Source organism: Alosa pseudoharengus, unplaced genomic scaffold (genome assembly GCF_046254945.1).
Source record: "Alosa pseudoharengus isolate Yale_2024_CS ecotype anadromous, Long Island Sound unplaced genomic scaffold, YU_APseudo_1.1 YU_APseudo_1.1_scf_13, whole genome shotgun sequence".
Classification (NCBI taxonomy): Eukaryota; Metazoa; Chordata; class Actinopteri; order Clupeiformes; family Clupeidae; genus Alosa; species Alosa pseudoharengus.
In genome coordinates, this window is record NW_027468598.1 from 7,269,212 (window position 1) to 7,296,404 (window position 27,193).

The 27,193-nt window shown below is 38.9% G+C and overlaps 2 protein-coding genes and 1 pseudogene across 2 annotated transcripts; all 3 read left to right on the forward strand.

Annotated features, from left to right (window-relative positions):
• Nucleotides 1-1,385: 1,385 nt before the first annotated feature.
• On the forward strand, nucleotides 1,386-4,976 carry LOC143122251 (extracellular calcium-sensing receptor-like; annotated as a pseudogene).
• Nucleotides 4,977-14,292: 9,316 nt separating this feature from the next.
• LOC143122253 (extracellular calcium-sensing receptor-like) lies at nucleotides 14,293-17,948 on the forward strand. Its single transcript, XM_076283109.1, has 7 exons — nucleotides 14,293-14,302; nucleotides 14,427-14,589; nucleotides 14,729-15,017; nucleotides 15,100-15,888; nucleotides 16,008-16,235; nucleotides 16,473-16,596; nucleotides 17,035-17,948. The coding sequence occupies exons 1-7, from the start codon at nucleotides 14,293-14,295 to the stop codon at nucleotides 17,946-17,948; spliced, it is 2,517 nt and encodes an 838-aa protein (XP_076139224.1).
• Nucleotides 17,949-24,076: 6,128 nt separating this feature from the next.
• Nucleotides 24,077-27,193, forward strand: LOC143121076 (extracellular calcium-sensing receptor-like). Its single transcript, XM_076281472.1, has 6 exons — nucleotides 24,077-24,231; nucleotides 24,381-24,672; nucleotides 24,818-25,609; nucleotides 25,702-25,929; nucleotides 26,054-26,177; nucleotides 26,280-27,193. Exons 1-6 carry the CDS (start codon nucleotides 24,077-24,079, stop codon nucleotides 27,191-27,193), a joined length of 2,505 nt encoding a protein of 834 aa, XP_076137587.1.

Here is a 27,193-nt window from a genome sequence, read left to right on the forward strand (position 1 = left end):
AATTAAAAAATCCTCTGTTGAATGAAAGTAACTATAAATTAAATATCCAAACTTTTTCTTGTAACCGTCTTTATGTGGCTCTTTTGAGATTAAAAAAATAATACATTTGGTTAAGGTGGCTCTCCAGGCAAAAAAGGTTCCCGACCCCTGACCTAGGCTATAATTTGACTTCATCTGTGACAAAATCCTGCTGAGTGAGACAGAGAGAGGCAGCCGCAAAGTGGTCCTGCACGCGTGTGTGTGTCTCTGCATGGGGCTACATTCAATTGAAGTCAGAGTTGGTCCGTCCAGTCAATGGTCCCGCATTCAGGCCGCATTATTCCCGCATTATTATGTGCAATACTTAATAACTTATGCGCAATACCCGCAATCTCGCGCTGAAATTAAGGCCCTGGTTTTAAATGCACATCTTTTTTTCACTCTCGGAGGTGGCCTGCGAGCATTTGCTCTGCTGCCAGTTTGTGACAATATCGTCCAAAATGGTTGATTGCATTGCATTCTCCACATTTTTAGCTAAATTTTCATGTACCACATCAGCACTTTTGTTAAGTGAATCTTTTGTAAATTGCTTTACAATTAGCGTTGGGCCCTCGTTGGCAGCCTTCTTTATCACCCGGCTCGCCTCAGCTGGCAGCCATTCACTCCTTCCTCTGCATGTTCTTTTAAAATGTGCATCTTTTTCTCTATCATTCTGGGAGGTAGTCTTCCGAAAATTTGCACTGCTGCTGGCTTGTCTCTCATCTTTTTCTCTCTTGTGAGCATTTAATCTGCTGCCGGCTTGTCTCTCCACATCGCCCATAATGCTTGATTGCATTGCATTCTCTACATTTTTAGCTACATTTTGCTGTACCACATCAGCATTTTCTTTCAGTGAATCTTTTGTAGCCTAAATTGCTTAACAATTACCTTCTGGCCCTCCTCTTGGCTGCCTTCACTCCTTTGTCTTCGTTAACATAAATCTTTTTGGGCTCAATAGTCCAGTTAGGCTACATAGTCTCTCTCTGTTTTTGGTTTTGGATTTTGTGAAATACGACTTACAGTATCAGGTGCGACTTATATATGTTTTTTTCCTGTTCATGACCCATTTTTTGACTGATGTGACTTATACTCCGGTGCAACTTATAGTCCGGAAAATACGGTAAATGGAAATGTCATGGCCCATACCAGGGCCTAGGCTCTGCTGCCCAACTCAGTAGTCTTTAGTAAAGAGCCTATGGCCATACCCCATACCACTTTCAGCACCTACCCCCCACCCACCCATTAATTGTATTGACATTACTGGAGTTCTGTGAGTATATCTATTCTGCCGGTCCCTGTGGGGACATCTTGATAAACTGGGTCCCCACACCTTATCATTTCTGTGGATCATAGTCATGACCATAGTCATGATACAGACACCTCTGCTTCTACTCCTTGCGAGCTTGTGTGCTGATGCACTGATGCAGCAGAGCTGCAGTCTGCTGGGCCAGCCAGCACGGCCTCTCGTCATCCGAGGGAGATATCAATATCGGGGGCGTTTTTTCAATACACAGAGAGCCACAGGTGGAGACTCATACTTTTACATCAGAGCCAGAACATCTTTTATAAGGTTTGTACTGAGAATAACCTATTCTATTTAGAACTTAACATACATTCATGTATAAATAGTTATACTTTTATATTTGAATAGAAGTGCAAATGGTGTCCATTACGTTTTTTTAATTACTATTACTTTCTATATTATGAATATTGTTACAGACTGAATCTGCGTGAGTTTCAGTTTGCTCAGACACTTATTTTTGCGATAGAGGAAATAAACAACAACACAAACCTTCTCCCTGGCACAACTCTGGGATATAAAATATATGACTCCTGTGGCTCTATTTCCCTGGCAGTCCGTTCAGCTATGGCTTTGATGAATGGCTATGGGGAGACACTGAGTGACAAGTCCAACGACGACCAGCTGTTCAAGCCATTGTTGGGGAATCTAGCTCCACTCCCAGTATTGCCATATCAACTGTAGTGGGACCCTTCAGCATTCCTGTGGTAACACATTATAATTATGTTTAAAAAAACATACATGAATATCAAAAGGACTGTAAAAATGATATATTTTTGATGCAATGCAATTTTGTTATGTTTCATTTAATTGTTTTTCATTCAGCCATCTTTTTGCAATTTCATCCAATTTCTAGGTGAGTCATTTTTGCCACATGAGCTTGTCTCAGCCACACAAAGAGGTTCCCAACCCAAAACTATTCCTAGTGACTACTACCAGAGCAGAGCACTGGCACAACTGGTCAAGCTATTTGGCTGGACTTGGGTTGGGGCTGTCAGAAGTAGGGGTGATTATGGGAATAATGGAATTGCCACCTTTGTGGAGGTTGCACAAGAACTTGGCGTTTGTGTAGAATATTCTGAAGCCTATTTCCGAACGGACCCAAAAGAGGAATTACTGAGGATCATCGAGGTGATGAAAACAGCCACTTCCAAAGTAGTGGTGGCATTTCTAGCACTTGGGGACATTATTCCACTTTTGAATGAGCTGGCACAGCATAAGGTGTCAAGGTTGCAATGGGTAGCCAGTGAATCATGGATCAATTCCAAGGCCGTATCAGAAACGAAAGCCTACAGATTCTTAACGGGTGCTGTAGGGTTTGCAATTGAAAATGTAAGGCTGGAAGGCCTGAAGGAGTTTCTCATCAATGTGCATCCCTCAAAAGCACCACAAAACCTCTTACTCAGAGAGTTTTGGGAGACAGTGTTTCAGTGCTCATTTGAAAACAGTCCCATTGGAGGCTCACAGTGCACAGGATCAGAGAGCTTACAGACTCTGCAGAATCAGTACACAGATGTATCTGAGCTGCGCAGCTCCAATAAAGTCTACACAGCTATATATGCCATTGCACACTCTCTACATAATCTTCTCATGGATGCAGCAGCCTCCAATGAAACCCATAGAAATATTTTAGTTCCTGAAAAGGTACAATGAAGTTCAAGAGAGTATAATTCAAAAGTAATTTGAACAATGTGAATTTGACTATTAATTTAACCCAACAGGTGCTTGAATATTTAAAGAAGGTTAATTACACCTCTAAAACTGAGGAGCAGATTTTCTTTGACTCCAAGGGAGACCCTGCAGCCAGGTATGAAGTGGTCAATTGGCAGCCGGATGATGATGGAACTTTGCAGTTAAATTCTGTGGGAATCTATGACACATCAATGCCCCCAGAACAGCGTTTTATTCTGGACCAAGTCGGCACGATATGGGCTGGTGGTCAAACCAAGGTAAAGCATAAAAACAAGATCACTGAATAAGAATAGTAGGAATCTGGTAATACTATAGATTCAACTAATGGCTTAATGTTTTACAGCAGTTCATCATGGTTATTTTGTCCCTCTCTGTATCAAAAAGGTGCCTGTGTGTATGCAGTGAGAGCTGTCCTCCAGGCACCAGGCAGACCTGTCTGCTGCTATGACTGTATACCATGTGGAGAGGGAGAGATCAGCAATGAAACAGGTATATGCCATTTCAATCCAACTATAACATATATTTTGACATATATATGAGGAAACATTGCATCATGTTTTTTAAATATTTTTCAGATTCTAATGACTGCATACCTTGTGATGGGGAGTACTGGCCAAATGAGAATAGGGATCAGTGTGTGTTAAAATATATTGAATTCCTTTCTTACTCTGAAATGGGAATTGTCCTTGTATTTTTTTCTTTGTTTGGAACATTAATTACTATTTTGGTGGCAGCTGTGTTCTACATACACGTTATTGTCAAAGCCAACAACTCTGAGCTGAGCTTTTTACTGCTCTTCTCATGACTCTGTGTTTCCTTTGCTCTCTTATTTTCATTGGTCGGCCCTCTGAGTGGTCCTGTATGTTGCGTCACACAGCGTTTGGGATCACCTTTGTTCTCTGCATCTCCTGTGTTCTGGGGAAAACAATAGTGGTGTTAATGGCCTTCAGAGCCACTCTTCCAGGCAGTAATGTCATGAAGTGGTTTGGGCCTCTGCAACAGAGACTTAGTGTTCTTGGCTTCACTCTCATACAAGTGCTTATATGTGTCCTGTGGTTAACTATATCCCCTCCATTCCCATACAAGAATATGAATGAACCTTTTCAAAGACAAAATCATTCTTGAATGTGACATGGGTTCAGCTGTAGGATTCTGGGCCATATTAGGCTATATTGGACTCCTTGCACTCTTGTGTTTCATACTGGCTTTTCTGGCTCGTAAACTACCTGATAACTTTAATGAAGCCAAATTCATCACATTCAGTATGCTGATATTCTGTGCAGTCTGGATCACTTTTATTCCTGCTTATGACAGCTCTCCTGGAAAGTTCACAGTTGCAGTTGAGATATTTGCCTTTTTGGCATCTAGTTTTGGATTACTGTTTTGCATTTTCACTCCAAAATGTTACATTATTTAAAGCCCAAGCAAGACACAAAGAAACACTCAATGGGGAAGACAGCAACAAGGTCTCTGTAGCGGGTAATTTAGTCGCAATTCCTCATATTATCTGCTCTTTTATTCTTAAGAGTTCTGTCATGTGTTGTATCCATCCATTTAATTGGAACTGAAAATGTAAAAAAAGTATTTAGACAGATATTTTTTGTTGAGATAAATCAGTTTGTTTTGCAGCATTAGAATACACATGGCTTTATTCATAATTCAAATTACATGGAACTTTTAGCATTTATTTAGTGTCATTAACACTATCTCAGGGCACTAAGTTTGCTCACAGTTCAGAATCCACAAAGGGCCCTGACCCATTAGCTTTGCTCTCCACAGGCCCCTCTCCAGGCTGTGGTGCTCTCCAGGTCAGGCCCAGACACACTGGACAGCCCCTCATCACCTCTTTCTCATGCATGCTGTGGATATGTATTGTGTACTACAACATAAAAAATAAAATTGCCTTTTCATATCTCTGTGCCCAGAACTAATCATGCTGCTGTATTTGAAAAGCACAGATTGTAGCAGGCATTTTCTATTAATTGTAGTGGCATGACTAATAATGAGATTATTTTAAACTTTCTATTGCACAGAATTGTACTGTGAAATAAATAAGTGAGCTCTTTGTATTTGTCTGAAATTATTTGGATTTGCTTGCCAAGTTACAATTCATTCAATGCGTAATAATGCCTTAAGAAATGTCAAATATTTTTCTCCAACCTTGGGCCCTATCTTACACCCGGCGCATCGTGGTGCCAGGCGCGACTGAAATCTTGTTCCTAGCTTACACCCAACACAGTGATCATTACTCTGCCACAGTGGTGGCGCCAGTATTTTTTGCTGTAGCTAAGCTGTTACTGTATTGCATTCAGGTGTTGCTGGTCATTTTCAAATGAACCAAATCTTTTATTTTGCAGCGGGGGGATGTTGCACAGATTCAGTTTGTGCAGACGTGTAAAAATCACACATCGATGACTGTGTGTCAACCCCTTACAGAAAAGTAAAGTAATCATTTAGTATTTTGTATTATAATCTTATAGGCCTAGTATGACTAGCCTAGTTATTTCGTAAGGGACTGTTGCTCCCAGTAACATTGTTGAAGGCCTATGTTCAATACTCCAATTCTCCCTGAGAAAAAAGTCCCTATACTAGCTTCCAATAAGTGACAGAATTGACTTTAAAGCACTAGGCTACTGATGTTTAATAAATCAGTAAATGGAGCAGGACCTAAATACCCATCAGACATGCTTCAGCAGTACACACCTTCTAGACCTCTCAGGTCTCAGGACAAAAACCTGTTTGTAAAACCTGTTGTTAGAACTAAACATGGTGAAGCAGCTTTTAGCTGCTATGTGATTAAGCTCTGGAACAAACTTTTGGGTGACATCAAAAAGGCCCAACTGTAGCCAGTTTTAAATCTAGACTTAAGACCAAACTGTTCGGAGTGCCTTCTACTTACTGCACTGAGTTACAAATGCTGAATCTGTTTTAATTATTCTACCTTGTCTTTTATGTTGTCTTTTGAATTATTCATTTTTAAATTATTTTATCTTGTGGGCTGTATTTTGGGCACCAGCGCATGGCGTAAAACTCATTTTTCACCCGCGGAAAGTTTAATTTGGTATTTTGCACGTTTATTTTTTAAACATTGCACCCAGGGGTGTGGCAATTAACAACCTAGGGAGGGGCCTGGCGCGTTGTCTAAAAACTGCTATCATACACCACCTAAACCTGGTCAGAAGTCAATGGCGAATTGTTCATATGCTATTTTAAGAGCGCATGTCTACAGTCATATTGGCAGGTGCACGCACCATCCTTCTATCATTCATGATCGCACACCAGCGCACGTCCATGCAAAGCATTACAAATTGCACGATTACAATGGGAAACATAATTAGAATAAAGATATTACGAAATACTGTACATGTCATGATGAGTAGTTATTCACCATCATTTGCAAATTGGTAATGACGGTTAAAAGTGATTAGGGGAGAGGCGAGAGACACATATGAAGCACAGCTGAAGACACACTGTCACGAGATATAAGCAACTCCTCTGCAGGATAAATGTTGTTTTATTCAGTCATTTGAGCAACATTAGGGTAAGTGTTGCTTTTTCCAGCCTATGTTTTCGGTGGTAACCCATTGTCAGTCAATAGTGAAAGTAACTGCATATAACTGTCTTGTCGTTGACTGACTCCTTGGTGAAGTTAGTTTCACTTTGCCAATGAGTTGAAATAATAGACGAGTGCAAATTAATTTGCAAACTTGAATTTCCCCTTGAGGATCAATAAAGTATCTATCTATCTATCTATCTATCAAATGCGTGAAGGCTATGCTAGGTTTTAGTAAAGCATGGTTTAAGAATGACTATTCCATACGGTCTCGCAAGCAGCCTCCTTCAAATGCGCCGTTGAATGCCAAAATACCGATGCATTTATTTGACATATCGCGCTTTGCGCCGTTAAAGGGAATGACAGATGTCATTCTCATTGGTTTAAAATGATGTTACGCCCCAAACACACCCATATGACTGATTAAAAAACCTAGGAACACCTTGTTGCGCCATGCGCTCCACATTTGATAACGAAACCCCTCCCAATGTGAACTGGACATCCTACTAAATTTGAATAGACTTTTGACGAGTGACGATGCACAATGTCATGATAGGGCCCTGTGTGTTTTATGTTTTCTTTTTTATTATGATCTTTACTATTTAAACTATTCTTTCTTTGACTATTACCCTTCTATGCTTTTATTTGCTATTACTGTTTGCTTTCGTTTATGTAAAGCACATTAAATGACCTGATTGAATGAAATGCGCTATATAAATAAACTTTTCAGGCCAAAGACCAGCTCACTTTTTCCATGGTGGTGGAAATTGGATAAATTAAGCAACAGTTCAGTTCTTACTATCCTGTAGTTTTTATTAGTACCATGGTTTAACAAATGTGTAAAGGTTATATAATAATTTACTTCCCCGGTAAACTGAGAAGTTAACAAAAAATATTCCACTATTGGAACGGCTGAAGTGCCCTAGAGCAGGACACCTAACCCCTCACTGCTCCCCGAGTGCCGCTGTTGTTGCAGGCAGCTCACTGCGTCGGGATTAGTGTGTGCTTCACCTCACTGTGTGCTGAGTGTGTTTCACTAATTCATGGATTGGGATAAATGCAGAGACTAAATTTATCAAAAGAGTATATATTCTATTCTTCTTCTATATTGGTGTTTGGTTTACACTCACTTCTGAGCAAACAAGGCATATAGGTTGATCATGTACTGATGTCATATACTGATCTTTCTTACATTAAATCATTTTAATTCATATTGTTTACTCTTTTCTCTACTTGTTCCTTATGGCCTCCTCATCGCTAATTTCGGGCTCACCATCATCAGGGACTGGCTGATCTACTGCTCAGAGGCTACAATTTTTACTGCATAGCCACACAGATCAAGCTTGGGTTTTGTTATCAATATTTGCATAATATTCGCAAAGTCTATGAATTGCAATGTTGATACAAAAAGGCTAACATTTTAATTAATTATAGTGCATGAAAATGCACTATACTGTTCTTCCAAGGCTTCTTCTTATTACAGTGCATGAAAATGCACTGTACTGTTCTTCCTAGGCTTCTTCTTATTACAGTGCATGAAAATGCACTGTACTGTTCTTCCTAGGCAACTTCTTATTACAGTGCATAAAAATGCACTGTACTGTTCTTCCAAGGCAACATCAACAACAACTTCTTATTATTATTCCGCTTACCACTTTTTCCGTACGCAATTTCTCTTGAACAGTTTAACTTAGAAAATTCGTTCAAACTTTGTAACATAGGTCTTCAAACGGACCAAGCTGCTATGTCTTTTCAACTTTGAAACTTTTATACTTTTTAAACTATTAAAGAAAAACTTTTAAAAAATCCCCATAGACTTAACATTGCCGATTGTGACATCATAATACGGCATAATTAAGCAATTAAAATCCTATGCCAGGTGTTCAGGCCACCTGCAGCCTCAGGCTTTAGTCAAAGTCTGCTTTATTGTCATTCATTCATTCATTCAACCTTTATTTATTCTCGGAGGGTCATTGAGGGAAGCCCTCATTTTCAATGAAGCCGAGATTACATAAACACTACAGATAACAAAAAGACAAAAAATGCCAGACGGAGCGGCGTAGTCGCCAGCGTTCCCGCGACATCAAGACAAACAAACACATTTACAAAATAACAATTGACGCACAAGACAAAAGATTCCTGATGGAGCGGCGTAATCGCCAGCGTACCCGAGACACCTAACGGTAGACATACAAGACAGACAACAAACAAAAATGAACAAGTAATAAAATAAATAAATAAGAAATTAAAATAAAGAAAAGTCCGTGTTATTTTAGTCCAACTCTAGCTGTGTAATTGCTGGGGTAGAACTTCGGTAGATGAGATGGCTTGTAGTTGACACGACAGAGTCAGTTGGCCTACGCTCTGGTGAGACGCGCTCATCAGACCATCGCTGTTGACAGGCACCAGGAAGATGAGTTGAGGAGTTGTACCTGAGTGAAGGGACACAGGGATACAGGAGGATACCATCCTCTGTTGTCGGCTTGATGACAGTGCGGCCGGATCCTCGATGGATGTAGCGTTTCCTGCGTAATATCCCCGTTGCCCGGCATAGGTCGAGCACATTTTCGCTGATAGCCGCGTTGAAAGATGACAACTGCAAAAGTTGTAGGGCAGTGTATCGTAGGTCCAACATCAGCAAGGCATTCTCACACTGACACAGTCCAAAGAGAGCTATGCACAAGCTGCGTCCTTCTCCTGCGTTAGGCCAGCTGACAGTCCACCGACTAGATCAGCCACCGATGTCACAGCTGAGAGTCAACCGACTACATCAGCCATTTAAGTTCATAGATTGAATGAGGAGTCTTACTCCCAACTGACAGTCAACCGACTGAAACAGCCACTGAGTCCGTATGCTGATGAGTTGGATAGTAGGCCTAAATGTTACGGAGATAACGGTCTTTCAATGGAATGCCGTCTCTTAGGCAAAAACAGAGAAAAAAACACCACGGAAAGGGAAAAAAACGCAACAAAAAACAACAAAAATAACGAACGAGTTGATATGTTAACGAATAAAATATACAAATCAAAACAAATAAAATATGTAAATCAAGTTATGTAAATATTAGAAAATAATCAAACAAAAATAGGCCAAACGGAGCAGCGCATCTGGCCAGCGTCCCCGTTACTTGTCAATTTCTTCACATGTCAAGACATACAAAGAGATCGAAATTACGTTTCCCACTATCCCATGGTGGAGACGAGACATATTTTACCAATTAGGTCCACAGAAAACATAACATTCAAGTAAACAATATAAAAAATGTATGCATACAATTTTAAGCATACAATCTGGGTCATCCTATTCAACTGTTTCCTCTGCCCAAAACTGTTTCAAAATAAAAGTCCTCACTACAATAATCCACTGTCAAACAATTTAACCCATTAAACTACTGAACTTTTTACATTCAACTTTTAAACGGTCTACTTTAAAACTATCATTAAACTATCTATTAAACTAGCTATCTATCAACAACTTTTAACTTGTCATCAACTATGTCAACACTTGTCATCAACTATGACTCCTACCCACTGTAGCTAGTTAGCATTGTTAGCATGTTAGCATGGTTAACATTTTTAGCAAAACTGCTAGAAAACATTAGCTAAGTTAGCTAAGTAGCATGGTAAACATTGGTAGCATATTAGCATAGTTAGCATTTTTAACAAAACTGCTAGAAAACATTAGCTAAGTAAAATGGTTAGCATAGTTAACATTGCTAGCATAGTTAACATTTTTAGCAAAACTGCTAGAAAACGTAAGCTAAGTAGCATGGTTAGCATAGTTAGCATATTAGCATAGTTAACATTTTTAACAAAACTGCTAGAAAACATTAGCTAAGTTAGCTAAGTAGCATGGTTAGCATTGTTAACATTGTTAGCAAAACTGCTAGAAAACATTAGCTAAGTTAGCTAAGTAGTATGGTTAACATTGTTACCATAGTTAAAATGGTTAGCATAACTGCTAGTAAACATTAGAGCCATTCCAACTTTTAGTTATCGTCAAATATCTACCTATACACAGCCATTAAACTATTTGAATATCAACATTCATTAAACTTTCAGTCTGTCAACAACTTTTAAACTATTTACATTCAACTCTTAAACTATCATTAAACTATCTATCTATTAAACTAGCTGTCTATCAACAACTTTTACACTATCTACATCCAACTTTTAAACGGTCTACTTTTAAACTATCATTAAACTATCTATCTATTAAACTAGCTGTCTATCAACAACTTTCATACAGTCATTCAACATTTAAACAGTCTACTTTTAAACTACCATTAAACGATCTATCTATTAAACTAGCTGTCTATCAACAACTTTTAAACTATCTACATTCAACTTTTAAATGGTCTACTTTTAAACTATCAACTTTATTAAGCTATGCAACCACCATGTCTATCCTAGCATCACCGTAGTAACCATCTCTGTATTATCTATTTTAACTATACATGATATTTTACATCACAACTTTTGCATTTTCATGCACTGGTAATTCCTTGGAATTGCATTTCTAGTTCTTATTCTTCCTTCTAACGCACTTAATACAGCTTCAACCGTTTAACGTAGAAACTTCATTCAAACTGCGTTGCGTAGGTCTTACTTAGGACATGGGTGCTTTGTATTTTTCAGCTTTGTAACTTTTATACTTTTTAAACTATTAATTAAAAACTATTGAAATGTCCCCATTGACTTAACATTGCCCTTTATGACATCACAGCAATTAGAATCTTCTGCCAGGTGGTCAGGCCACCTGGATCAACTGCCAGTCTCAGGCTTAAAGCATACAAACTGGCCCTATTAAGACTACACATCCTGTTCAACTGCTTCCTCTGCCAAAAACTGTTTCAAAATAAGAGTCCTCACTACAATATTTCACTGTTAAACAATTTAACCCTTTAAACTATTGAACTTTTTAACTGTTCAGCCATTGTAACTGTTACTTGTCATCAACTATGACTCCTACTCACTGTAGCTAGTTAGCATGGTTAGCATAGTTATAGCATGTTAGCATTGCTAACATTGTTCACATTTTTTGTTTTGCAAAACTGCTAAAAATGATTAGCTAAGTTAGCTAAGTAACATGGTTAACATAGTTAACATTGTTAGCATAATTGCTAAAAATGATTAGCTAGGTTAGCTAAGTCACAGGGTTAACATAGTTAGCATGTTAGCATTGCTAACATGTTAGTTAGCATAGTTAGCATAACTATTAAAAATGATTAGCTAGGTTAGCTAAGTCACATGGTTAGCATAGTAAGCATTTTAACATTGTTAGCATGCTAGTAAGCATAGTAACATGGTTAACATTATTATCTTTGTTAACATAGTTAGCATAACTGCTAGCAAACATTAGAGCCATTCCCACTGTCAGTTATCGTCAACTATCTACCTAAATAATTTAACCATTTAAAGTATCCACCTATTTAACTGTTCAGTCATTCCAACTATGTTAAACCTCATCTACTTAGCAACCAATATAGTTTGTTTTTACTCTGTATGATATTTTACATCATATTTTTGCATTTACATGCACTGCATTTCCTTCAGGAAATGCTTGTATAAGTATAAATACTTAAAAAGTATTTATACTTATACTTTTCTAGTATTATTCTTCTTCTTCTAACGCAGTTAATGCAGCTTCAACCGTTTAACGTAGAAACTTCATTCAAACTATGTTGCGTAGGTCTTACTTAGGACATGTGGGCTTTGTATTTTTCAGCTTTGTAACTTTTATACTTTTTAAACTATTAATTAAAAACTACTCAAAATTTCCCCATAGACTTAACATTGGCTGATGACATCACAATAGAGCCCTTCAGCAATTAGAATCCTAGGCCAGGTGTTCCGGCCACCTGGATCAACTGCCAGTCTCAGGCTTTAAGCATACAAACTGGCTCTATTAAGACTACACACCCTGTTCAACTGCTTCCTCTGCCAAAAACTGTTTCAAAATAAAAGTCCTCACTACAATATTTAATTGTTAAACAATTTAACCCTTTAAACTACTGAACTTTTTAACTGTTCAGCCATTGTAACTGTTACTTGTCATCAACTATGACTCCTACCCACTGTAGCTAGTTAGCATGGTTAGCATAGTTAACATTGCTAATATTGTTAGCTTTTTTAGCAAAACTGTTAAAAATTATTAGCTAAGTTAGCTAAGTACCATGGTTAGCATAGTTAGCATACTAGCATGCTAGTTAGCATAGTTAGCATAACCGCTAAAAATGATTAGCTAAGTTAGCTAAGTCACATGGTTAACATAGTTAGCATGTTAACATGCTAGTTAGCATAACTACTAAAAATGATAAGCTAGGTTAGCTAAGTCACCATATTAACATAGTTAACATGTTAGCATTGCTAACATAGTTAGCATGTTTAGCAAAACTGCTAGAAAATGTTAGTTAAGTTAGCTAAGTAGCATGGTTAACATAGTTAGCATTGCTAGCATAGTTAGCATGTTTAGCAAAACTGCTAGAAAATGTTAGCCAAGTTAACTAAGAAGCATGGTTAACATGTTAGCATTGCTAACACTGCTATAAAACATTAGCTAAGTAACATGGTTTGCACTTCAGTTTGTCTGTAGATACCCTCACCACACTACCACAGAAGTGTAATTATATTTTGAGCATTGTCAGTGGTATAAAATAGCTTTTGTTTTTTGACGTGCTCACTGCCCCCTTAGCATTCACTGTAAGTGATAATGCAAATAAATGGTCTTGCTCAAAACTCAAACAATTAACGTATTTTTTCGCTCATTCAAAAGTTTGAAGTTGTTAACTACTGTAAATAGACCATAGGTTGTTTTTACTCACAAATTACACTTTCAAGGGTTCTTGAAATACAGAAATGAATCAATTGCAGCGCCCACTATGGACAGGATTTCACGAAACCTGAGGTTGTTGTAGTGATCCTACATTACAAATTTTGAGTGGTTCACGCCTTCTAGATACAAGATATTCGAGATTGATTTCTACTTTTATCTCTTTCATTAGATGGCGCTACGACAAAAATAAATCGTTGATGCACCGAGACCAACATACCACAATTTTTTTTACATTTTGGGCGCCAGTTGCCGAGTTATTCAGTGAACACCGCTTTTGCCGTGGGGTGGCCCTGGGGACCAAAATCAGCCTAGAGGGGCAACAGGCATCAAGCCACCAAGTTTCCTCAATTAGTAAAAAGAAAAAATAAACATTGACAAAACCTATATGACCATGCTGCTCTACCGCTAGTAAACTATACCCTCATTTTACTGGCCTTAGTCTTTACCATAATGATGAAGGATGGATGAATTAGTTGATGGGCTATAGAGGATCAATTTCTATGAAAATATGAGGACATAGATGAGTCAATGAGTATTCCTTATCTTACAGATAATAAAGGGAAATCTTTTCAAAACATCAAATTGAAGAAGTTACCAATGTAACAAGTATGAGAGGTACTAATTCAGAAGACTATCTTGGGTCGTATGAATACCCAAGGCTAGGCTTTGTCTGGTTTTCATTTTAGTTTACTGCATAAGGCCAAAGATTTATAGGTCCATTTTGGATGAATAATTTCACTGAGTGTGGTTTTATCAGGGAGTGTAAACTCATTGGACAAAATTGGAGACAAAGGCAAAGGAAAGACCTGACTGGCCTACTTCAATTATTTAAATTTCATATCCAGTGTAGCACCTCCTTCATATGGGTACCATGTGAATACCAGAGGATTGCACATGCCGCATGGTATAAAAACATGTGCTCCATTTCATCAGATGCAGTCATAATCACTGCACTTTGGAAAATATGTTTTACGGTAGTAATTCAAAAATCTGTACAATCCTATTGCTATGGGTGTTTGCTTCCTCAGTGAAGTTTGGTGAACCTCAGTGCAAACTTAGAGGAAACCCTTTTTACCCTCTTTTACAGAAAGATGGAGACATCATCATCGGAGGCATTTTTTCCTTCCATAGTAACTATAAAAATAATAAATATTCATACACAGAGGCTCCACCTCCACTACAATGCACCAGGTCTGCTGGTATTATATTGTATTGTTCTATTCTGCACTGCACTGTATATTATGTTGTATTGTATGGTACTGTATACTAGTAGTAAATTATTCAAATATTCACCATAGTTAATATTTTAATCATTGTCATGGTTATCCAGTCTTAATTACAGATCATTCCAATACGCTCAGACATTATTGTATGCAGTGGAGGAGATCAACAATAGTACAACTTTGCTGCCTGGAGTGTCATTAGGCTATAAGATATATGACTCTTGTGGATCTGTGGCTATGGGAGTGAGATGCGCCATGGCACTAAGCAATGGCTATGACCACACCACACAAGGACTATGTAACAAATCAGCTCAGGTTCTGGCTATCATAGGGGAGACATCCTCCTCACCTTGCATGGCTATTGCAACGAGCATCGGACCCTTTCGCATCCCAGTGGTAAGAGATAAATACTTCAATCCATAATCGTGTCTACTTTTGATTTTCTCAAAGTCGAATCAAACCCTTGTGTGTATTTCAGATTAGTCAATATGCCACATGTGCATGCCTGAGTGACAAAAGCAAATATCCATCATTTCTCAGAACCATTCCCAGTGACTACTACCAGAGCAGAGCACTGGCTAAACTGGTAAAACATTTTGGTTGGATGTGGGTTGGTGCCATCAGAACTGATGATGACTACGGAAACAATGGAATGGCTACTTTCCAAGCAGCTGCTGAACAGATGGGTATTTGCCTGGAGTATTCTATACCCTTTTTTAGAAACTATCCACAAGAAAAGGTGCTGCAGCTAGTAGAGCAAGTACGTTTGTCCACCTCACGGATAGTGGTGGCGTTCCTCTCCCATCTGGACCTGGAGGTGTTAGTGCATGTATTTGCTGAACATAACCTCATTGGATATCAGTGGGTCGGCACAGAAGGGTGGATCTCAGATTCTTACATTGCCAGTTTGGACCGTCATCACATCCTAAGTGGGGCCATAGGACTGTCTATCCCCAAAGCACAGGTAACAGGGTTGAAAGAATTCATCTTGGACATACAGCCCCTGAAGTCTTTAGGCAATGCCATTTTCACTGAGCTCTGGGAGGCCTTGTTTAAGTGTAAATTCAGTCTTCTAAATCAATCTGCTGAGCAAATGTGCACTGGCAAAGAGGATTTGTCTGGAGTCAATAATATTTTTACAGACATGTCTTTGATGGCAATCTTTAATAATGTTTACAAGGCTGTGTATTCTGTGGCTCACACACTGCACGAGGCACTAAATTGCACGGACACATGTGGTGACACACTGCAACCAGAACCACGTATGGTAGGGAGTGACTTCTCATTGTATACATTATTAAATAACAAGAAAACTTGAAAAGTCTCTTTTTGGCAGTTTTTGTTGTATAATAAACATGGATTGCTGGCTTTGTCCCTTGCTATTAGATGTTAGAACAACTGAAAAAAGTAAGATTCAAGACTAAAGAGGGAGAGGATGTGTTTTTTGATGCAAATGGAGACCCTGCTGCTAAGTATGAGATAATAAATTGGCAGCCAAGACAAGACGGGGAGCTTGGGTTTGTGGCAGTAGGACTTTATGATGCTTCTTTACCTGCCAATAGCCAACTGACAGTGAATGATGATTCCATACTATGGGCTAAAAATTCTAAAGAGGTACCAATTACTTCACGATCAGTCTGATCATAAACTTGAATTAATTTCAATTATTTATTTATGATATATTATTAAAATTGGTTGTCACAGTGATTAACAAAATATTTATAAACATGCATAGTGTTTAAATCTATGCTCTAAGTTAAAATATTTGACATACATTTTAGACTATACCCTAGGTGTAAGAGACTGAAATATCAATGCATCCATGCATTAGTGTGTCTCTATGTCATGTAGGTGCCTGTGTCTGTGTGCAGTCAGAGCTGTCCTCCAGGCACCAGGAAGGCTGTACAGAAAGGCAGGCCTGTCTGCTGCTATGACTGTATACCATGTGGAGAGGGAGAGATCAGCAATGAAACAGGTAATTATGTAACACAGCAATAAACTTATGAAATGCTAATGGAATTTAGAGAACTCATTAAAGCATTACATGAATAAAATGTGTCAGAAACTTGACTGTTTGCAATTCGTGGACCTATAAAGAAAAGGATAATAGACATTTTGGAGAGCAGCGGTAGACCTGCACATACCAGTGAGTAGTGAGAGTTCTGTACTGATCTGGAACTGGAAAGTAGATAGCTATAAATACAAAAGGTAATTTATATCCGAGAGGCAATTTATCAGTAATGAAATAGGTGATAATACCGGCAGTCTACCTCTTAGACAATATCATGTATTAATTTGTCATTTGTGGCTTACTTATTTAAACATTGGAACATACTGCATGTTTGAGAAATGTTTTCTCCTATATACTGTTAATATTTGTGCCAAATTAAATGTTTTTGTCTTTTATTTCTAGACTCCATCACCTGTGTTATTTGTAATCAAGAACACTGGTCCAACAGACAAAGGGATAAATGTCTGAGGAAGGCAACTGAGTTTCTGTCGTATGAAGAGATAATGGGGATACTACTCACAGTTATCTCAGTGATTGGAACCTGCTTGACATTTGTAGTAGCCATTATATTTTTTAAGTACAAGCGCACGCCACTTGTGAAAGCAAATAACTCTGAATTGAGCTTTTTGCTTCTGTTTTCACTGATGCTATGTTTCCTTTGCTCTCTCACTTTCATTGGTCAGCCCTCTGAGTGGTCCTGTATGTTGCGTCACACAGCGTTTGGGATCACCTTTGTTCTCTGCATCTCCTGTGTTCTGGGGAAAACAATAGTGGTGTTAATGGCCTTCAGAGCCACTCTTCCAGGCAGTAATGTCATGAAGTGGTTTGGGCCTCTGCAACAGAGACTCAGTGTTCTTGGCTTCACTCTCATACAAGTCCTGATATGTGTCCTGTGGTTAACTATATCCCCTCCATTTCCATACAAGAATATGCATCACTACAAAGACAAGATCATTCTTGAATGTGATGTTGGATCAGCTATAGGATTCTGGGCCGTATTGGGGTACATTGGACTCCTCGCTGTTTTATGTTTCATACTGGCTTTTCTAGCACATAGATTGCCTGACAACTTTAATGAGGCCAAATGTATCACATTCAGTATGTTGATATTCTGTGCCGTCTGGATCAGCTTCATACCAGCTTATGTCAGCTCTCCTGGAAAATTTACAGTAGCAGTGGAGATATTTGCTATTTTAGCATCTAGTTTTGGTGTCCTGTTCTGCATATTCTTACCAAAATGTTATATAATTCTATACAAACCAGATAAAAACACCAAAAAGCACCTCATGGGCAAAATGCCCTCAAAAGCTCTTTGACTAACTATGAAGTATCAAGCTAACAGACATCATTCATTAATTTCATTTCATTCATGAATCATTTTTGTGCAGATGTGGTTTGGCATTGTTTGTGTAATGAAAATGTATAATTTGCACCTATCATTTGATTTCTAATAAATAATTATGTTATTTAATTAAAAGGCTCACATGAAAAGCAACTGTTACAGAATAATTGAATATACAGTACACATTACATGTATGTTTAGTGGGTTTTACCCAACGGTATTCAGTGTAGTGCAGAGAAACACATTTTCCATCAGTATATGTGCTTTCTGGTTACTGAACTCATGACTTTGGTATTCTTGGCATCATCTTGGTAAGTTTTTATCATGTAATTTTCCCTTTTCCCATTTGTGCACAAAATCTATGATGCACTCTATAGTGGCAGCGGGTGTTCAATTACTGTGCGCATGCTATGTAAGAGGGCCAAGAATTAGGGGCTGTTGGGCCTCCTGGATAACAGGAAGGCTGTGCTGGGCGACAAGCTTGCCTGCTGCTTTGACTGTGTACCATGCCCATCTGGCAAAGCATAAATATTAATTTGTATGAATTGAGTTCACAGCCTGAGAGGTCAGTGAGGGAAGAAATAAAGGCATTCACAGCCAACTGGGTGGTCAGTGAAGAGGCATGCCTTTAGGATGTCATATGATGTCATGATAACTGCTTGCCTATAAATATTTGTGGGGGATTGTAGGGGTGGATAAAATATGTTAAAACAGTTCTTCCTAAAGATAATATGGAAATGTTGTGGTACTATGTGTGAACTTCAGAACAAATGGCATTCAGCTTTAGGGCTACATTATACTATAGAGGTAGACTCATGTGATGTTTTAATTATTGAGGATAAAAGGGTCTGCACACCTTTTGTTGTACTATAGCAGTGGTCCCCAAACTTTTTCTTCAGAGGGCCAGCTCATTATGCCTGGCTCTAACAGAGGGCCTAGACACTCGGGAGTATGTCAGTAACCGTAAATATCTTAGTGCTGTGAACATCAGCAGTCTACCTTAGTTGGGGTCTGTTAGTGGGCAAAAATGTCCACACAATGTCTGTCTCTGTGTTGTCCCTGTAAAGGTTGCCTTGATCTATATTTAATCATATATTTAATCATAGGCTATTGCAATCTAATACCATTGTTAGCTGTATTATAGCTGTTATATTGTCATCATGCCATATTAAGGTTTTGCACCTCCGTTCTAATGTTACGTCACCGTTTGTTTACAACTTGAGTGGTAGGCAAGAATGGTAGGCAAGCCTACAACAGTCGGGTTGCATAGGCTACACATAGTTACAAATAGCTTCAAAATTGAAATTTTAATATCAAATATTGACCAGGATGCCAACCACTTGTGTAGGCCCTAACAGTTGGTTTTACAATAAGAAGCAAAAAGGCGACGAACGACCGTTTAGCGTACCTATCCTCATGGTCGTGGAGGATGATGCGCTCCACTTTTGATAATGAAACCCCTCCCAATGTGAACTGGACATCCTACTAAATTTGAATAGACTTTTGACGAGTGACGATGCACTTTACAATGTCATGATAGGGCCCGTAGGCTAAAATACAACTATCTACAGTCATCCAAAAATGAATTGCCAGAGATAGGCTATGAAGGGAAAAAGTGCAGCATTTTAAACATGGCAAGAATATTTTTACCGGAACAGTTTGTTCTAATTTGTCTCGTGAAATTCGTGCTTCGGACATCAATCACCTATCTTCTGTCCTTCTATTTCAAGTTATCATGAGTGTCATTTGATTATATAATCACAACAAATGCTAATAAATGAAAACAGAATAGGCTTATATGCTATAGCCTACAGGTCAGGCTAACTCCCATACGTCAAAATAAACTGATTTGATCCTATGAATTGTTAGCGATCACACACAACAACTTAACACAGCAACCTCAAACACCACTGTTGAACCTAGGCTACTGCTTCAGTGAGAAATAAGCAGTTTATGAATTATCTTTACCCGTTTAATCAAGTCCACATGACCAAAATAACAGCATATTTAAAGGCTGAGCTAGCATAACAGCCTAGCCGATGCTGCAATGGATAACTAATAAAAAGTTTAATACAATTAATGAACTTTATCCCATTCTGAGTTTTTCTGGGTGGTTATATATCCATGCAGATCGTCTTCGAATAAGCCATCGCTGTTATATGTTATAATACGTTACAGGATTAATTAATTTAACGCCATTAATGTTACATGATGCTGACTGACGCTGGCTATAACTGTAGGCTACAGTTTTTTAAAGGCCGTGTTGCAGGGTTTATTTTCTGACAAATTTGCACAATTTGCTTGTTGGTAATACACATTTAAACTGTTATCCATTGTATTTGATGTTGTTGGGTATCACAAAACGGAATATAATACGAAAAGGCAGGTACTATTTCACAGCGGTTTGAAGTGATTCTCCTTTCCCCCACAATGCATTGCATTACGTCACCTTGGGGAGGCTACAGACCAAAGCCATAGCCCACCTTGAGACCCTTGAGAGTAAAGAGGGAGGAGTAAAGAGAGACGAGCAAGGGAGTGTTCAGCAGTAGATAGCGCAGATTATAGATAAACAGATATAGATAGCCTATATAGATATATCGACAGATATATAGCTAGATAGATCATGTCATCTGCTGGTCGCGGGGTGAGCTACTCCTGACGATGTCAATGACAATTAATCACGAGGAGTAGTTATCGAAAATATTCATGCTGGAGACACGACCAGCCTAATCGGCGGCGGCTAAGTTTGCAACAACAGGGGTGGCTCACAGGTGGGACTGGAAAGTTAGCCCATAGCTATCATGATGCTTTATATTCTGATCTTCTGACTAAGTTTACCCGGTAGCATACTTATCTGAACTAACGACATGATCACCATCACTAGATATAAAGAAAATGTTGACTTTCACTCGGTGCTGTTCACTGAAAGTAACTTAGGCTAAACAAAAAAAGTGTCGTAACGTTATAAGCATAATGCATTGAACTGAATAGGCGCATTATGTAGCCTCATAACGAGACTTCTCAAATTCAGAAAATTGCATTAAACTAAAATCGGAAGACATTGTTATCTTTGTTAGACATATACTGTAGGGTAGTTGTCATATAAATGCTGTAACGAAATTTGAAGTGTAAATATACAAACTTTATGTTGAAAGTGTTCCGCAATGTCCATTGGAATGCATTGAAATGAATGAAGTGCAGATCATGTAGCCCCCAACGTGACGTCATCACCGAATTGCGTAAAATAAAACCCTGCTAATACTAAAAACGACAAAAACTGGCATTTAACACCATTTGGAGACATTTTTAAAAATGATATACATATATTGAGTGCTTTATGTACCCATTAATCAACAGTGGTGGTTAACCTGCAACACAGGCTTTAAGTCTGCCGAGTCTACTGACCAAAACCTGTCGCTGTTCAGTTGAAGTTAAATGATCAAATGTTGTTTGATTTTGTGTCAACTTTCAGAGGGAAGACATGTTCCTTTCTGGCCAAATTTCACAGCTTCTAAAAAAGTCTATCAACTTGTCCCTTGCCTACCAGGTGGATGTAAACAAAGCTATAGAACCTAGAATACATCACATGAAAAATTAATATTAATATTAATTAATATAAAATGTAATTCAACATGGAAATAGCTCAAATTAATTAATACTAATAAAAAAGACTTTAGCATTCCTAAAAGTATATTGAAATGTGTGAACTCTGAACTCAAGTTGTGAACAAGCAATATCCAAAAACAAATAATTTAAAGTTCAAACTATTTTATGAAGTGCTGGAAAAAACATCTGAACATTCTAAAAACATTCTAACTTTCACTCACCTGGTGAGAACTGTGTGAACTCGTCTTTGTATGAACATCTGAACGAGTGAATAAAAGATAAAAATAATTATCCCAGAAAGTCCCAGAAATATGACTTGAATAGAAGTTAGGCCTATTAACAATTAATTGATAAACTTTTAGAATACTTTAGAATACATTGTTTGCAGATAGGCCTACGTTAGCCTAGAAATCTAGGCGCACCCTAGCGGTAGTCTAGCAACTTTCCGTTAGCTTGCAAGCTGGAAAAATTAAACTTCGATCAGGCCAATCACATCGTGTATAGAGTCTGTGGGCTGGCTTAACATAATGATGGCAGAGTTGCGACAGTTCGGCGTGAATTCCCTGGTACTTGAAAACAAAGAAAATGGATGTTGCTGTTGCGAACAGCGTGACACGAGTTAAGCTTTTTTTAAGTTGGCAAAAGTTTGAACTAGCCAACTAGCTCCGCTGGTGGGAAAACGCATGGGACTCATGAGTTGTAGCGCTATCCTATTGCGTGCAGAGGGAATTTAAAAGACAACCGTTTATCCCGCCCCTCGGACTGAGCACTGCAAATGGTGAGTCCCCAGACCCTACATTTTGATGTGGGTCTAGCTCGTCAGGCTAGGCAAGTTTTCAATGGCAAACTCGAAACAGCGCCAAGCAACCACCAGTGGTCAAAGAAAGTATTACATGTGTACAGTTAAGACTCGCCATAGAGAATGAAAGGGGGAAATTACAGAGGTTATAGTTTGACGGTGTCATATTCCTGTGCGGGCCCGATGCTATATACCGCAGACATGTTTTGGAGGGCCACCCAAAATGAGGTGGCGAGCCGTAGTTTGTGAGGATGTGCAAGGATATCGCCACGGCTGTAATTCGGGCTTGGAGATATCCTTGCAGAATGCTGAATGTATCATTCGCGGAGTGATTACTAGCAGTAAAAAGTCTTGAGCGGCAATGTAGCTAGGACATTGCTATGCGTGATGACTCATAAAATGCCTCTTGTCCAATCAAAAATGAATAAATAACTTGACTGGACCTAACTGTTGGATAATAGCCTTTCTTTTGCAGGGTAACCCTAAACAATGAAAAAGGAGAGAATATGACATTACATCATTTGCATTTTGTTGCTTGTGTATTCTAATTCATAGCACATTGTCTGACAAAGTTGGTTTTGGGTAGACAACATATGCAGCATGAGTCTCTTTTGGGTGAACTATGAAATGTTTTGGTGGCTATAGATAATTTTGCATTTCCAAAGGTTTACTGATGTGCTCAGATATAAGTTTGCAGAGTGTAGATATTTGAAAAAGTGGACATGGTATTTACAAATGACTAGAAAACTGTAAATGTGTCAGTGTTGTGTATGTAAATGGCATGGCACATATCAGGGCCTAGGCTCTGCTACCCAACTCAGTAGTCTTTAGTAAAGAGCGTATGGCAGGGGTGGGCAAACTGCGGCCCGCGGGCCGGATCCGGCAAACTGCTTTTCACTCTCCTTAGATAACATTTACAATGTCAATGTCAAAACATCATGTTAAATAGAGATAACATCATGTTAAACTAAGTTAACTCTTAGTTATCTCCTTTGCAGCAGATCTAACGTGAACATTATGCAATCCATTTAATTAGGAACGCGCCTGCACCGCAGGTTCCAGCTGGCTTGTGATTGTTGATAATTGATATCTTCTTCTTATAAAAAAGTTTTAAAAGGAAATCATGAAGGCAACAGTAGTTCCCACTACTGACCATTTAAAAACTGTGAGAGGGCCCAGCCGTAGGTACAGCACTAGCCATAGCGGAGCAGGCAGAAAATCATTGAGAAATAAACGTGAATTAAAGCGACTGTCTTAAAGCAACAGTGCACAATTCATACATTTGTTAGCAGTATTTTTAAGCAATTAATATTTTAAAACAAATTCTTTTCATACTAAATTATAGGCTATAAAAAATGTCTTTTTTTATGTGCGGGGGGGGGGGGGGGGGTTGTTGTGCGGCCCGCCGGCCAATTTTCAAAACCCAATGTGGCCCTTGAGCCAAAAAGTTTGCCCACCCCTGGCCTATGGCCATACCCCATACCACTTTTAGCACCTACCCCCACCCACCCATTAATTGTATTGACATTACTGGAGTTCTGTGAGTATGTCTATTCTGCCGGTCCCTGTGGGGACATCTTGATCACTATAAACTGGGTCCCCTCACCTTATCATTTCTGTGGATCATAGTCATGACCATAGTCATCATACAGACACCTCTGCTTCTACTCCTTACGAGCTTGTGTGCTGATGCACTGATGCAGCAGAGCTGCAATCTGCTGGGCCAGCCAGCACGGCCTCTCTTGTCATCCGAGGGAGATATCAATATCGGGGGCGTTTTTTCAATACACAGAGAGCCACAGGTGGAGACTCATACTTTTACATCAGAGCCAGAGCCTACATCTTGTATAAGGTTTGTACTGAGGATAACCTATTCTATTTAGAACTTAACATACATTAATGGATAAATAGTTATACTTTTATATTTTGTGTCCATCAAGGTGGTGTCCATCAAGTTTTAATTACTAGTAATTACTTTCTATATTATGAATATTGTTACAGACTGAATCTGCGTGAGTTTCAGTTTGCTCAGACAATTATTTTTGCGATAGAGGAGATAAACAACAACACAAACCTCCTCCCTGGCACAACTCTGGGATATAAAATATATGACTCTTGCAGCTCAATTACTCTTGGAATCCGTTCAGCTATGGCTTTGATGAATGGCTATGGGGAGACACTGAGTGACAAGTCATGCCAACGACCACCGGCTGTTCAAGCCATTGTTGGGGAGTCTGGCTCCACTCCTACTATTGGCATATTAACTGCAGTGGGACCCTTCAGCATTCCTGTGGTAATATATTATATGTTTTTTAAACAACATTCAACAAACAGCAGCAGGGCTGTCAGAAAAAAAATATTTCTCATGATATGCAACCATCTAGTATTCCACATAAAAGCCTTTTATTCAGCCTTTTTCCCTTTAATTCAATTTCTAGGTGAGTCACTTTGCCACATGTGCTTGTCTCAGTAACACAAACAGGTTCCCAACCTTTTTCAGAACTATTCCTAGTGACTACTATCAGAGCAGAGCATTGGTCGAGCTTGTCAAGCTATTTGGCTGGACTTGGGTTGGCACTGTTCGAAGTAGGAGTGATTATGGGAATAATGGAATAGCCACCTTCCTGGAGGCTGCAGAGGAACTTGGCATTTGTGTAGAATATTCTGAGGCCTATTTCCGAACGGATCCAAAAGAAGATTTACTGAGGATCATAGAGGTGATGAAAACAGCCACTGCCAAAGTAGTGGTGGCATTTATGTCACTTGGGGACATAATTCCTCTTTTGAAAGAGCTGGCACAACATAACGTGTCAGGGTTGCAATGGGTAGGCAGTGAATCATGGATCACTTCCAAAGGCATATCAGAAACAAAATCCTACAGATTCTTAACGGGTGCTGTAGGGTTTGCAATTGGAAATGTAAAGCTGGAAGGCCTGAAGGAGTTTCTCATCAATGTACATCCCTCAAAAGCACCACAAAACCTCTTACTCAGAGAGTTTTGGGAGACAGTGTTTCAGTGCTCATTTGAAAACAGTCCCATTGGAGGCTCACAGTGCACAGGATCAGAGAGCTTACAGACTCTGCAGAATCAGTACACAGATGTATCTGAGCTGCGCATCTCCAATAAAGTCTACACAGCTGTATATGCCATTGCACACTCTCTACATAATCTTCTCATGGATGCAGCAGCCTCCAATGAAACCCATAGAAATGTTTTAGTTCCTGAAAAGGTACATTTAAAGTATATGAATATAAAGCACAGTGAATATAATACTAAACAACGTTTAAACAATATGCATTCAACTATTAATTTATCCAACAGGTGCTTGAATATTTAAAGAAGGTTAATTACACCTCTAAAACTGGGGAGCAGATTTTCTTTGACTCCAAGGGAGACCCTGCAGCCAGGTATGAAGTGGTCAACTGGCAGCTGGATGATGATGGAACTTTGCAGTTCAGATCTGTGGGAATCTATGACACATCAATGCCCTCAGAGCAGCGTTTTATTCTGGACCAAGAGGGCATGATATGGGCTGTTGGTCAAACCAAGGTAAAGCATAGAAAAATAGGATCACATTATAAAAAGTAGTATGAATTAAGTATGAATAATGATTTTCTGGGGGAAAAAATCCACAGTTGATCATGGTTATTTTGTCCCTCTCTATATCAAAAAGGTGCCTGTATCTGTATGCAGTGAGAGCTGTCCTCCAGGCACCAGGAAGGCTGTACAGAAAGGCAGACCTGTCTGCTGCTATGACTGTATACCATGTGGAGAGGGAGAGATCAGCAATGAAACAGGTACAGTATATCATGAAAATCCTAAAATAAAGTACATTTTGACACACATATGACACTGATATAAGGAAACCATGCATCATATTTTTAAATATTTTTTTCCAGATTCTAATGACTGCATACCTTGTGATGGGGAGTACTGGTCAAATGAGAATAGGGATCAGTGTGTGTTAAAATATATTGAATTCCTTTCTTACTCTGAAATCATGGGAATTGTCCTTATATTTTTTTCTCTGCTCGGAACATTAATTACCATTTTGGTGGCAGCTGTGTTCTACATACACAGAGAGACGCCAATTGTCAAAGCCAACAACTCTGAGCTGAGCTTTTTACTGCTCTTCTCACTGACTCTGTGTTTCCTTTGCTCTCTTACTTTCATTGGTCGGCCCTCTGAGTGGTCCTGTATGTTGCGTCACACAGCGTTTGGGATCACCTTTGTTCTCTGCATCTCCTGTGTTCTGGGGAAAACAATAGTGGTGTTAATGGCCTTCAGAGCCACTCTTCCAGGCAGTAATGTCATGAAGTGGTTTGGGCCTCTGCAACAGAGACTCAGTGTTCTTGGCTTCACTCTCATACAAGTGCTTATATGTGTCCTGTGGTTAACTATATCCCCTCCATTCCCATACAAGAATATGCATCACTACAAAGACAAAATAATTCTTGAATGTGATGTGGGTTCAGCTATAGGTTTCTGGGCCATATTAGGCTATATTGGACTCCTTGCACTCTTGTGTTTCATACTGGCTTTTCTGGCTCGTAAATTACCTGATAACTTTAATGAAGCCAAATTCATCACATTCAGTATGCTGATATTCTGTGCAGTCTGGATCACTTTTATTCCTGCTTATGTCAGCTCTCCTGGAAAGTTCACAGTTGCAGTTGAGATATTTGCTATTTTGGCATCGAGTGTTGGATTACTACTTTGCATTTTCACTCCAAAATGTTACATTATTTTAATAAACCCCGAGCAAAACACAAAGAAACACTTAATGGGGAAGACAGCACCAAGATCTCTGTAG

Excerpts from the sequence above, each read along its gene's own strand:
- LOC143122253 (XM_076283109.1), top strand. Across the intron at positions 15,018-15,099 it reads GACCCTTTCGCATCCCAGTG|ATTAGTCAATATGCCACATG; the intron begins GTAAGAGATAAA and ends TGTGTATTTCAG. Across the intron at positions 15,889-16,007 it reads TGCAACCAGAACCACGTATG|ATGTTAGAACAACTGAAAAA; the intron begins GTAGGGAGTGAC and ends CCTTGCTATTAG.
- LOC143121076 (XM_076281472.1), top strand. The coding sequence starts at position 24,077 with ATGCAGCAGAGCTGCAATCTGCTGGGCCAGCCAGCACGGCCTCTCTTG. Across the intron at positions 25,610-25,701 it reads ATGTTTTAGTTCCTGAAAAG|GTGCTTGAATATTTAAAGAA; the intron begins GTACATTTAAAG and ends TTTATCCAACAG. Across the intron at positions 26,178-26,279 it reads AGAGATCAGCAATGAAACAG|ATTCTAATGACTGCATACCT; the intron begins GTACAGTATATC and ends ATTTTTTTCCAG.